The following is a 13,193-nucleotide window of genomic DNA, read 5'->3' on the forward strand; positions in this document are numbered from 1 at the left end:
CATTAGTTGAAAAGTTGTGAAGTTTTCAGTGAAAATATAGATTATGTAAAATGCAAATTAAATGTATATATCTGGAAGTTATCATCTGTCACTTGCATGAAAATTACAAGATATGTTTGAACCTCATCGGTCACTCCAGAGAGTGTGGAGAGAATCTCCTCTTTCCTTATAACCAATGTAGCATCTGTGTTACAAAGGGCTAAGGTAGAAGATTTTACTTTTTTCCTGGTAACTGTAAAATATTGGGTGCCAGGTTTAAGACACTTTTAGATAAAATATGCTAGGGGATCTTATGGAGAAGTTCTTTCCTGTCCCTGCAAAGTGATGTTTTCTTTGATTAGTGTCCTGTAACTGTAGAAAGATGCTTATGTCTAGCTGAAGTAAATTTGATGGTAACAGGATCAAAAGTGATACATAGGAACTGCCAGTACAATCATAACTTGAAATACAAACAAGGCACCATGTGCTCAATAATGCCACCTTCTCTAAAAGAACAAAGTTACTTCAAATCCCAGCCAGAATTTATGGTTTCAGCAAACTCATGTCTGTACAGCTGCACCTCTACCTAACACATCTTGGTTAGCTTAGTATCTGCAAGTTTACAGATAATCCAATTAAATTAGCTATTAAGGTCCTTAAGGAAATGATGATGAGCCTAATTTAAACGAAGTGTGATGTTCAGAGAAAGCAATACGCTTACCAACAGGGAAAAGCCAAAAGAGGGAGCACCTTTTCACACCAAAGAGTGTTCTTATCTCTGCTTAGCTTTGGGATGTTAAGGAACTGATAGCAAAAGCAAAGTCAGAACTGCTTCACCCTTGTTCTGACCCGTCTTTTGTTTAGTATTTAAACTAATACTGATATGCAGTTCATCTCTATGGCACAAAGCCAGAAGGGCAGACAAGGGAAATTGTTTTATGAACTACTGTGGTTCTTGTTACTGTACAGTATGTCTTGTCCCAGCCTTTCAGACCCTTGCACAGGGGTGGCTCCTGACAAGTCCCACACGCTGTCTCGCACGCACAAGTACTGGCCCAACACATCACTGTTAAAAGCCATTTACAGCACATGGAATTCTGTGGGTGTTCCTCTACCTGGTCACTTGTGATGAAGTAAGAGTATATGAATGTGAGTCCTAGCCTTAGGCATTTGCATTTCAAATGTCTATTGGTGGGAATGTGGGAAGCAAAGCTTTTTCACGTTATGTGGCAACTGAAACAAAGACCTCTTGTATGGTATTGCATACAAGGCAGTTTGTTTTTTATTGGGTAGAAAAGATTTATTGCATGAATTCCAGCTGAATCGTCATACTATTCATTGTTTTTACTGTTAATTATTTATTTTATTTATTATTTATTTATTCTGAAAAGGTATAAAAGAGTTAAAGCTGGCTCTGAATTTAACTCAATGATTTAACTGTCCCTATTTCAGAGAAGAGGGCTGCTCTGAACTGCACTGAACTTCAGAAATCACTGGAAGTGAAGAATACTTTGGATAAGCGGTGAGTAGAGCCTAGAAGTTTGACTTGATATTTGGAGCAGCTTCTCAAATTTGGCAATGTTCTCAAGGGTTTGACTCAGGGAAGGAGGAATGGATTTATCTTGGTATAAAACAATTTTGTGAAATTTGTAAACAGATAATTTCCTGTGCTAGTCGAGTACTCAGCTTCTGTATAAGCAGTCATGAACTCTGAAATCTCTGTCTTCCTCTCCTGGTTAATAGATTTCTATGGAAAATAGCTTTATTTTTCCCCCAATTTATATTTAAAAAAAAAACCCCAACAATGAAAACACTTCATTTTGAAATAGACATTCAATTTTTCTCCTTCTCGGTATAAGAGATCAGATTGTGACTTGTATGAAATCCAGATACAGTAATTCATTATTTTGTAAAGACACTTTCGGACTGATACTACAGCTATAGATAAAACGAGACATATGCATTTTTTAACACTGTCAACTGACTACTTAAGAAAACAGGTATTTCTGGAAGCTGGGGTGTCTACAGTATTTGAGAATAACTCTTCCTAGATGGTTCAGTACCATAGGAATGCTCTGCGCCAAATGAAAGGCATGACACACCTGACTCCAGCAATGGTATTTTAATATTGAGACTGTTTGACATTTTCCATAAACAGTGTAAGACGCATTGACTTGTACAGTCTCACCTGCACCAGAATAGATCTAGCTTAACAAAACTATTTGAGAAGAAAAGAATCCCTCAGTTCTTAATGGAGTTCCAGAACACCTATTTTAACCAGGTAGTTGTGGTGCTTATCAGGATCTCATACATAAATCATTCCTGATTTGAGGGACACAGAAACTTGAAATGTGTTCTTCACGTTGGGTGCTCTAGCTAATCTTTTCACGGTGGATTTCTTTTGTGTGAGGGTGTGTGTGTGTGATTTACAGTACCAGGGAGAGGAGCACATTCATTGAAGTACGCATGGTAGATTGGTGACGGAAGCATCTAGCTGGAAGCACAGGGAAGTCCTCAGCTTGAGTCTGTTGCCTTGCAAGGATGGCTCCTTTACCGAAAGGCACAAGTGGTCAGCCACAGAGAATTTCGGCTGTGAGCTGAGTGGAAAAAGGCAGTGGCAGTAGTTCTAAAGCATGTAAGCTACAGGATAGGAGTGAGATTCAAAGCTTTTCTCCTCCGTCTCCACCTACCTATTTCCAGTACAATGCATAGGGAACCAAAGTTCTCAAGTTGGACAATTTTGCCTTCCCAAAGGCAAAAATTTTTAGATGTTCACTATGGCTCAATAGGACTTACAGAGTCTGTTTGGCTTATCTTTCCACTGTTTTCCAAAGCTTTGCAATTCACACCTTGTTGCAGTGTTGTCTCTCTTAGTGCTCCTTTTTACCATTTTTAAAAGAAACCAAACTATTCTGTGCTATACCTGAAAGAGGTTTACTCTGAAGGGTGCAAAGCAGTCCCTTTCCATCCCTGAGAGGCTGTGCTGTGTTTATAATTGCAAGTGAATTTTGTCAGCTGGAAGCTGCTCTTCTGACTTCCACATTTTCCCTGTGCATAGTAGTGCAATGTTGACACAGATAGAATCTTTTTATAGAGGTAATATATTTTGCGCTTGAGAGACAGACATGGAAGCCATGTATGCCCATCGTGAGGAGTTTGTGTCAGACGAACTTTTCATATTGCAGATAAACTGCCTGAAGGTTACTTGTGTTGTGCCTTGGGTGGAGTGACCGGTGGCTTTGTGTATGTCCAGGGCACCTGAAGTTGGCAAACAGGCCCTCACTGGCTACTGGCCCAAACAGTGCTTTGCACTCAGGCTGGACAACAACAATAATTGATCTATTCTAGGTCTTATACTCTTCTTAGTTTGGGGTTCTTTCTTAATAACTGTGACTTATAATTCAGCTTTTTGGAGGTGGTCAACTCCTTGGTGATCCTGCCATCTAACATAACAAATATGGCTATTTAAAATCTGAGTTCATATGAAACTGCTCCCTTTGCATATTTGCTTTTTGTGAACACGACACCTTTCCGATAGCTTTTGTTTTTCCTGACTTACAGTCAGTTAATGAGTGATAAATATTCAATAGAAGTTTAAAACCAAACCTAGACTACAGTAGGCTTATTCAGAACTCTCTCAAGTCAGTTTGCTGTGCACATAATGGTCCTGCGCTGTGAACTGCTGAGCCACCCTTGCCAAGGCTAACAAAGCCAAGCCAAGCTCCAGCTGCAGGACTCAGTTGGATTGTGTGTTCTACTAAGGAATTCAACCTGTACATTGCTAAATAAACTGCTCTGGGTAAGTAGGTAGGCAATCTGTAGCTCTGTAATGCTGGAACGGAAGGTGCTCCCTGGCCTGACATAAATGAGCCTTTCCTGATTTGTGGGGCACCTCCTGACCAACTGTACAAGCTAGGGAGCAGACAGATCAAATCTTCCATGATGAAGATTGATTAATGGATGAATATTTCTGGATCTACGCCTTAAGCAACTTACCTAGTACTAGTAATATGAAGTTCAAAAAATATACTTTTCTGCCCTATCTGTTAATTTTTTTTCAGCGAATGGCAACCAGCAGCAGCAGCGCAAATATCAGACTTTCATTCCTCTGAGTGGAATATCACTTCTTTAGATTTTTTCAAGCACTGAAATCTGAAAATCAGGTTCCTGCTTGCTGTAATCGTGTCTCTCTTCCCTGCACACAAGTCAACACAACTGCAAAAGTAACATTGACAAATCCATGCAGGTTTCTTATTTTTTGCATCACATTGGGTATTTGTACTGGATATGGTAACGCTCCTTTTTCTAGATACAAGTGGATATGTTTAAAAAGTTGTGAAACTAGGCTTACAGAAAACATTGGAGGGGCAGTTCAATCTGAACACTTCTGCAGGTGGTGCACTGTTAGCAACTAAACTTTCCAGACACAAGAGACGTATCTTGAAAGTGTTTTAAAGATCGCTCAAAGAAGAAGAGGAGGATTCAAACATATTAAAAAAAAATGCAGTGAGGGAAAGCAAGCAGAAGTTATCCTTGGCTAGTGTCTCAGCTGTGAGGTTGAGTTATACGTCTTTAGATGCTTAGCAGATTATTTCTGACTGAGCCTGTGCTGTTTCTGTTTCAGTGCTATGCCCCATATACTCTCTGTTTTGTAAGCTCTTAAATTCCAGTTTGATGATGCTTTGTTTGTGCTCTCTCAGAACCTTCATTAATGCAATTATCTACATTATCTTTATATGACATCCTGTATAGCATATGGGTGCTGCAGCGAGCAAGTCTGACATTATTTTTGGTATGCTTGTTAAATGTGGCATGGGACAGGTGAACTGTTTGATGATAAGACTAAGCATCTCTCCTACAAAGTGAAATACATTTGCCTTGAAAGCTCTTTTTGAAGAGTAATTTAGCAGGAACTGACTAAGGCCCTTTGCAGCAGAGGAAAGGAGTTGTTTGTAGGTTTTTAGTGTTGACTGCACTGGGAGGTAGAGAGGGAAGAAGGTAATTTTTCTGGCTTTAGTGCTTATAGGATACTGTCATCTCTCTAGCTTCTTACTTAAAAGCTCAGCCTGATTTCTTGGAACCATCTGATATAATGGCCCCAGTACTGCCAATGGCAGTACTTGTATCAGACAGAATTCAGGCAGAATTTCTTCTTAGGGAATCTCTTGTATGTGTGGCAATTTCCACTCCAACGTGCTGTTTCACTAAATTGACTTACTCCCCATGTATCATAGCTCACTATCTAGTAGGTTCTTGTCTACAAGACAATTTGCATCCAAGACGGGATCTATTGTTACCATAACGACCAAGTAAGCAGAAATCTTGAAATGTGCTGTCATCTCAAGATGTTGAGATAGAAGAACCCAGTAATCCATATTCCAAATGAACTGAACAGACTGAAAGACTGCCCAAGATCATGCAATGAAGCACAGTGTAAATAACAGATCATCCTCTCTGAAACCCCAGAAATCAGTTTAGTTTCTTAATAAATGGTGATTAAAATGTCCTTTAACATTATTAAAGCGCACATGGTGATGTTCAGGCAAGAATTTTCTTGACAGAGCAGTAAATAAGTGGACGACTCCTTTGCAAATACGTTCAGGCAATGCCCCAGCTAATATAAGGTCTAATAATCATTAGAATCACACCAGCAATTAATCCAAATGCCCTGGCTGCAACCCAGCCATAGTAATGTCATTCCACCTGACTACCCTTTTGTAGTTGCAGTGGGTCTGATGCTCCTATTCTAATAGAGACAAAGCATCCAATGAAGGACCTGATACTGTAGGTTTTTCCCCTTCATTCTTTAGATGTGCTAGGAGCTACCATGCCTGCTCCAGAGAGCATGCCGCCCTCTGACTAGACTCCTTAACACAGTTAGCATGTACGTTTTAGTTGCTTTTAACTGCATTCTGTTTGGTGCTGCTACGCTTTCCTGAACGAGGATCTGACTTTTGAAGAGAGTAGCTAGACTTCAGGTTTATGATTTTACTAGGAAAAAACCAACCCTGCCTCAGCTGAACAGTACCACAACTCTCCCTCTTTTCTTTCTCAGCTATTGCCTGACAAGGTAACAGAATGGAGAACAAACAGCAAAGCAACGGTGAGATCAAAGAAAATAAGGTGGTGAAGAAAAAAACGGTGAGTGAATTTCCCAAATCTTCAGTCAACGCATTTGTTTGCTATCTGGGGACTGGAGGCAGAAAATAACTATTTGGAACCTATATGAATACTTGCAGTCACAGGCTCAGTGTCCTAAACACATGAATGCTGCTGTTTCCTTTCTGCCTTTGGTACCTGGAGTGCTCACGGGCACACTGTGAGGCTGCACCACAGGCCTCTCATTTTTCCCCGTGTTTCTCTTTATATATATATGGCTGGTTTTGAACTAGACAAAAAACGGTTTAGGCAAACCATTCTGTGATTACTTGACTTTAGGATCTCCTCTTTCATGGGAGAGACTCTGTCATTGAGGACAGTGGTAACATTTTGGAGGAGAGTTTCAGTGCCTTCAAAAGGAAATTTTGGGAGGATGTATTCTGTGGAAAAAAGCTTTGATTTTGTCTCTGACACCTTTCTTATACAAGAACCCGCAAAGCTGTGTATTCTTCCCCTTTTTCCCCTTCCACTCTGACATGGAAGAGAAGAGGAAACTGATGCTTCTTTCCATGTGAACACAGAGATTTGAGCAAGGGGAAGCTGCCAGGATGAAAATTTGAGGGGTACAGGGAGTAGCATGTGTTTAGTTTCTGTAACTTACTAACGACAATTGTAAAAGGTCAAAAAATGTGAGTGTGTTAAGGTGAGGAATTATGTGCATATTAATCACATGCAGCCATATTATTTGTATTTGAGTATGAACTGAACTACTTGCACTGTGCTATTTAAAATGAAGCTAAATAAAACACAGGTGTCTGATTCATCTCAAATACACTCCATGCATTTTAGAAGCTTGACTCTCCTAACTTGACTCTTTTACTACCTATGACCATCCAAAGAGATTACAAATGATGTCCGGTCAACTATCCACGCTGACATTTCTCAATACGTACAATAATTTTACATGTTAATAAGTAGCATCTGGCTTTCTATTCTCACACTGCTCAGCTTGATCTGAGACAATGACACTTCAAAGTTGCTGCATCATAGACTGCGTTCAAACCTGCAGTGCTTTTTGGCATTACTTACTGTGTCTTTGAGAGTGCCAAGCCAGTTGTGAAGTATGTAGCATGTCAGAAGTGGAAACAGCACAGATTTACACCAATATTAACTGCAGTCATCTGGGAATAGCGCCCAGATGCACTTAATACTCATCCATTGCCAACTAGGTGGTGTAGTTTAACTCTTAGCAGTTCGAAATCCCCATGTTTGCAAATAGGCACCTTAAAAGTAATAGCTGAAAGAGTTTATCTTCCCCAGGTAGCATGTCTAATCACCCTCTGTTACACAGCAGCGCTGTGGCGTGTCAGATCTACACCTCCTAAGGCTGTGGAAACATCCCTACGCCGTGCGATTAACATCTTAATTGGCTACAGCTCTCGTGGCATCGTCGCTTTTCAGCTTCGGCGATACGGGGAAAACTCTTCCCCTCCTTCCTCCAGCGCCCAGCTTACAGCGAGGCAGCCCGGCTCTCACAACGGCACCCGCGGCGTGGGCACCCCCTGCGACCCGCGGTCCACTCGCGGCGGTGGGGGCGTGATGAGCACCCGGGCGTGACATTTCCCTGCCCCGCTGGGTCAGTCCCTGCTGGGTGGAAGATGCCTGCCGGGAAACCCCACGCAGGGCTGCCGGGCAGGAAGATTTTCTTAAGTTATGCCCAAGCAGGCAGATAAGTGAGGGAGGGCTCCTCCATCCTTTGAGCCCGGCCTGCGGCCCCCCCGACTCCCTCTTCTCCCGGGAGCCGCGTCCTCCCGTGGCCGGCGCTGCGGAACGGGGCCGCGGCCGGGGCCGCGACCACCACCACCGCCGCCCCCCCTCGCCCCGGGCACCCCCCGAGCACCGGCCGCGGCCCCCCCTCCCTCGCCCCGCCGCCTCCCGCGGCCGCGCCCCCGCCGCCCGGCGGAGATGCGCGGCCGCTGCGCACGTGAGGCAGCGGCATGGAGCGGCCGGCGGGGGCCGAGGCGGCCACGCTGGTGGCGCGGGGAGAGAGGGGCGGCCGCCGCCGGAGCGTAAGTAGCGCCGCGGGGGTGAGCAACGTGTTGGCGTCTCCCTGAGGGTGTTTTCTCCGGATAAACGACCACCGCTGCGCCGAGGGGTGGGTGATCGGGAGAGAGGGAGCCCGGCCTGCGCTGCCGGCGCCTCGGGGGACGATTAACCGGGGAGGCGGTGGGGGGTTGGTTTCAGTCCTTCCCCAGCGCGGCAGGGAGGGGGGACAGGCGAGGCTGGTGCGCGGTGGCGGTGGGAGCCGCGGTGTCTCCCTGCGGCTTCCCAGCCCCCCCGTCCCCCAGGAGCTCAGGTTGCAGAGCGGCGGTGGCGCCGAGCCCTTCCCCGCTCGGAAAGTTGTTGGTTGGCGGCGGGCAGAGCTAAAAATACCGGCGGCCGCCGAGGCGGCAGGCAGAGGACGGGCGGAGGGCAGCGCCTGTACCGGCAGGGCAGCCGCCCCCGCAGTGGGAGCGGGACGAGGCGAGAAGATTTCACCGCTTCTGCCCCAGGCCACCCGGTGTCGGCCGGTCCTCGGGGCAAGGGGGAGCCCGGGGGGAGAGGACGGGGGGGTCCCCTGCTTCAGTCCCCGCAGCCTGGCGGGCCAAGGGCAGCACCTGCCCGGAGCGCCCGGCCGTCGGTCCCTTCGCCTGGACGGAGATCGCTCCGGTACTCGGTGCCTTCCTAAAACCGTATCTCGTTAAGGGTGTCGGGTAAGGTACTGCAAAATCCAGGTTCCCAGTACCAGTAGAAAGTCTTATCAGTATCCGTTTAAGAGCAGCAAAACTTCCTGGTGTACACTTATAAGCGTGTTTTAATCTGAGAAGGGGTTTATGACTAACTAACCAAAATACAATATTCTCAACTGTGTATTGAAAACTGAAACACAAGTTGGCATGCATTTAAAAAAAAAAAAGACAATTTGAGGCTCACAGTAGCTGACACAAATGCTACACTTTGGGCATAGTAGAAGGGCGGGAGTTGGGAAAAGCATCTTTCAGAGCACGGTGCCCTGGGATCTGTGATAGGACCAAAACTTGCAGGCTCTCTTGAGGAAGCCATTCTCAAGTATCTGGAGTGCTTTGCTGTGAACTGACATGCAACTTTTCTGACCGAACAGTTATTGCTGTGGTGACGGTCACACCTACCTGCCCTTGTGCTGGTGGCAGCGACGCATGAGCACACGGATGACGGTGAAGGAACACCTATGAGGGAGGCGTGGTCGCCTTCGTGTTTCCCAGTCACTGTAAAACACTTTTTTTTTTTCCTTTTCTTTTGTTAGTGTTGTCACAGGGTTAATATTTTTCTGAGCAACAGTTTGATTTTTTTTTTTTTTTTGGTGTTCTTGCTTCATTGTGCTGTCGTCTTTTATCTGGCATTGCGGAAGCCTGAGCAAATATTTAAGATAGTGTGTGAGGAGACAGGTCATGGAGAAGTTGAAGTTCTTGTTCCAAGACCTGTAAAACTCCTGAATTTAGTAAGCCTGAGGTTTTCTGCAGCAGGCTGTATACTTGAAAAATTCTTGGTATTGAAGTAGGCTCTAAACCCAACTGTTAGCAACACTTGAAAATAAAGTGGATATGGGCTTTTCTAATTCGGCAGTACTTCAGTGAGTTGTCCTGCATTATATTCCACTTAGCCTCAAGTGCATCTAATTTGCCTGTGCTGAAAGGTTTAAGTGTTCACCAGAGTTTTTAATAAATCCTAGGCTATATGGTCCAAATCATTCTGTTTGCAGGATTTTTCTGATGCGTCTAACACTGTTGGAGCCGAGCCCTTTAGCAATATTGCATTGAGATTACCACATAGCACTTGTGAACTCGTGCTTATCTTTTGTGAACCCATTGGGAGCACCCTGAGAGACCTCCAGGAATATTCTCCTCAGTGTCATTAGTTCAGAGTAACAGCAGTCCCTCCTATGTGTAGGAGCATAGTGTGTGCACAGTAGAGAACTAATGGGCACCTAGTAAGCGGTGTTATCACAGCAAGTTAAATAAAGCCTTGGGTCAAAATGTCTACTGCTTGCTACCAAAGTAATGGTGCAAAGCTTTGTGTGTGTGGGTCGCAGGTTCATTTTAAGAAGCTGGCTAATAATAAGAAATTGCCTTTGGCTTATGTATGAACTCAATGGGATATATTTCTTACACAGGGCTTTTTCCCCCCTGTACACTTCCTCCAGACTTGACTGAAAACAGGCTGGTTAATGAACTGTGTAATCTCTTAAAAACTTCCCACATCATGTGGAAGAAGTTAAAAACTCTCGGCTGTCCCGCAGGGCGTCTTTTGAGCCCTTAGGAGTGGCAGCTGCGGCGTGTGGCAGACCCCAGGCATGCTGGGCTGTATGCTGCGCTCCCTGGCACCCAGCTATCTCATCACCTCATCCCTTCTTCATCCATCAAAGTGAGTCTGCGGCAACGGTGTGGAAACGTCCTAACAGCCACAGCATGTTGGCTTGCCCAGCCGTGCCTCTTCTGAGGCTGGTGGAGCTTGTTACGGTGCATCGTCACTGCTGCTACACTGTGTGCTAGCTACACACACCTAGTTCGTGCTCCAAATCTTAATTTTCCAAAGTGAGCATACAGCTGTGTGCAGTTGACAGAAGGTATTGGCTCATTAACCTGTTGTGTGTGCTGTAAGCAATATAACTGAAGCTGAGTTTATCAAGCCTGCTTAAGCAGGTCTTTCTCCTTGAGGCTTCAGTGAGTGATGAGGCTGGGCATAAAACGACAGTGAGCTGTGCCTGAAATTCAAGATTCTTATCGGAGTTTTGTGGGGTTTTTTTTTGTTTTGTTTTGGTTTTTTAAAATCAAAACACATTAGAAAGCCATCCACTTTAATGTATTCAGAAGTCAAGAAAGTTGAGTTGTCTTCCATGATCTACAAAATGACATTCTCGGCTGACCAGCCACCAAAACACTAACTTTAGCATCTTTTGGAAATGGTGATGATCACTTCTGCCACTCTCTGTAATCCAGCAGGAGAACTGAGTGGCAGAAAGTAATACTGGGGAAGGTGGGAAAGACCCCAAAATGCAAAATCTCTCAGATCAACTGGGTGAAAGTCCAGTGTCTAAGCAGTGCTACCTTTTTTTTTCCAATAGCTGATGTGTAAGAAGAAATTGGTAGCAGAGGTGGGCTAAAAACAGGATGAGGGGGATGAAGGGAGAAGAGCTGAGAAGGGGAATTACAGGTGTGTTACTGGGGAAAAAGGGCAAACGGTGTCTCCACCAGAATGTGTGTGTGGCAGCAAATTACTGTTGGAAACTTGCGTGTGGGTTACAAAACCTAGTTTGTAGACGTAACGTTATTTTTGGGGGTCACAATTTCACTAATCCTTTTGCTCCTGGGAGTGGGGGGCACAGCATCAGGCTTTCACCTAAGTCAGGTCTAACCATGGACCTGTTGTGTCAAATATATGCTACTCCTAATGCTTTGTTGCGTTAATGATGTGTTTGCCAACAGTGTCCTTTGCCGAGAGCATGCTTCTCCGGTGTTTTACTTTTTGGTGTGGGGGCTGATGGGATGCTTGCAGCAAAAATCTGTGAGGTTGAAGGAAGTTCAGACCTTCACTTATGCCTCGGTAAATGTTAACTGAGATGCTGTCACTTCAAATTTACTGTCCCTCGGGTTGCAGCAAGGGGAAGTGTTTCAGGCCACTGTTCTGCAGCGAGGAGATCTGCCTGCAGGAGCGATGCAAGATAGCGTAAGGAATCTTAAAACCCGAGGTACGTTAATTTTAAGTTAATAATGGCCACATCTTTTTCTTTGTTTTTCAGAATTGGTCTGGAAGTCTTATCGTAGCCTCTTTAACTGGTGCTTTTGGCTCGTCTTTTCTGTATGGTTACAATCTCTCGGTGGTGAACGCTCCTGCGGTGGTAAGTGACTGACAAAACTGGAATTTAGTATCAGTAGAGGGCAGCCTTGTCCAGCTAGCGTGTGCCTCTCAACAGCCTGCTTTTGTAGTCCTCCTGATATAGTAGAAGAGGTTAGATCTAATACGGTAACTTTCCTGTGACCAAAAGCTTCTTTCTGCTGTCCATGAGGTTTTCGCATAAATTCAGCAGTTGTCAGGAAAGTAAACGCTGCTGTTGAGTGAGTGCACGTGGTTTGCTTCTGCCCAAGCCCAGACTAATACTAAATCTTCTTGCACACTTTTATGTGATAAGGTATTTTTGAAAGTCTGTCTTTCTAGTGGGTATTTGGTAGCTCTATGCACGTGTTCAGCAGCCTCTGTTCAGATTGCTCAGTTCTGGAGGGTTGTACAACATTTAATTCCCCCAGTACTGGTATTATAAATAATGCCTCTGGCTTCCTCTTAAATAATGGGCCTCTTCTGCATTTCGTGGAGATGCCTTGTTTGGTTCTGAATTCGAAACCACTGTGTTGACCGTATGTTGGCTGCAACGTATGGAATAGATTTGGTGAATAGGGTACTGTGAAATCAGGGTACAATATTTGGGGGGGATTTCATTAAGATATCAGTTATCATCACAAGTACATTTTGTTTTTACACTGCCTCTCTAGAGATTCTCTTAATTCAGTTGAGCACAGCAGTAAGCAATTCAGTAGAGCTGCAAGCAACACTGTTTTGAAAAAGTAGCTAGTAATTTTGGGAACTAACTGTTGAAATTTCATTTCAAAATAGTTCCTTTCCAAAGCTAAGCTCCTTCTTTTATGGAAATCTCTTATAAAAATGTGTGGCTACGTTTCCACCTAAACAGGTTGGTCACATTAAAGACGGATGCAATATTTATGCAAATAATGAAAGAAGATTTTTTTTATTTTTAAATTAATGTTTCATATGTGTATTTTATTTGGTAAACTGATGACCCAAAGGATTAGGAAGAGACTCACCCTGTAGAAAGATTTAATTGCCCCCTTTGTAACTTCTGGAAATTTTCTTGAAGTTCCTGGCACTTCTGTACCAATAACACACGGTTGGACAAATTTGATATTTATCCTAGCATGACATGACTAGGCATCACTTCACCCTGCAGTCATCAGAAGATAAACATGGCTTAGAAGAAATCAGCAGTAAGCTGAAATTCTGTGAGCAATGATACTGATTGTCCTGAT

General features: G+C 44.2%; 1 protein-coding gene across 3 annotated transcripts in view; it reads left to right on the forward strand.

Annotated features, from left to right (window-relative positions):
- The first annotated feature begins 6,042 nt into the window (after positions 1-6,042).
- The window catches only part of SLC2A9 (solute carrier family 2 member 9), a 111,625-nt gene continuing 104,474 nt past the window's right edge, over positions 6,043-13,193 (forward strand). The window contains exons 1-3 of one of the 3 annotated variants that reach the window (XM_054202860.1): positions 8,077-8,147; positions 9,239-9,364; positions 11,894-11,992. In XM_054202860.1, the coding sequence (XP_054058835.1) occupies positions 9,326-9,364; positions 11,894-11,992 (138 nt within the window). In that variant the 5' untranslated portion in view covers positions 8,077-8,147; positions 9,239-9,325. Of the gene's footprint in view, positions 6,121-8,036; positions 8,148-9,238; positions 9,365-11,893; positions 11,993-13,193 lie in introns of those variants that run through there. The other 2 variants (XM_054202859.1, XM_054202858.1) reach the window with 2 other exon arrangements.

This window comes from Rissa tridactyla, chromosome 5 (assembly GCF_028500815.1).
Source record: "Rissa tridactyla isolate bRisTri1 chromosome 5, bRisTri1.patW.cur.20221130, whole genome shotgun sequence".
Taxonomy (NCBI): domain Eukaryota; kingdom Metazoa; phylum Chordata; class Aves; order Charadriiformes; family Laridae; genus Rissa; species Rissa tridactyla.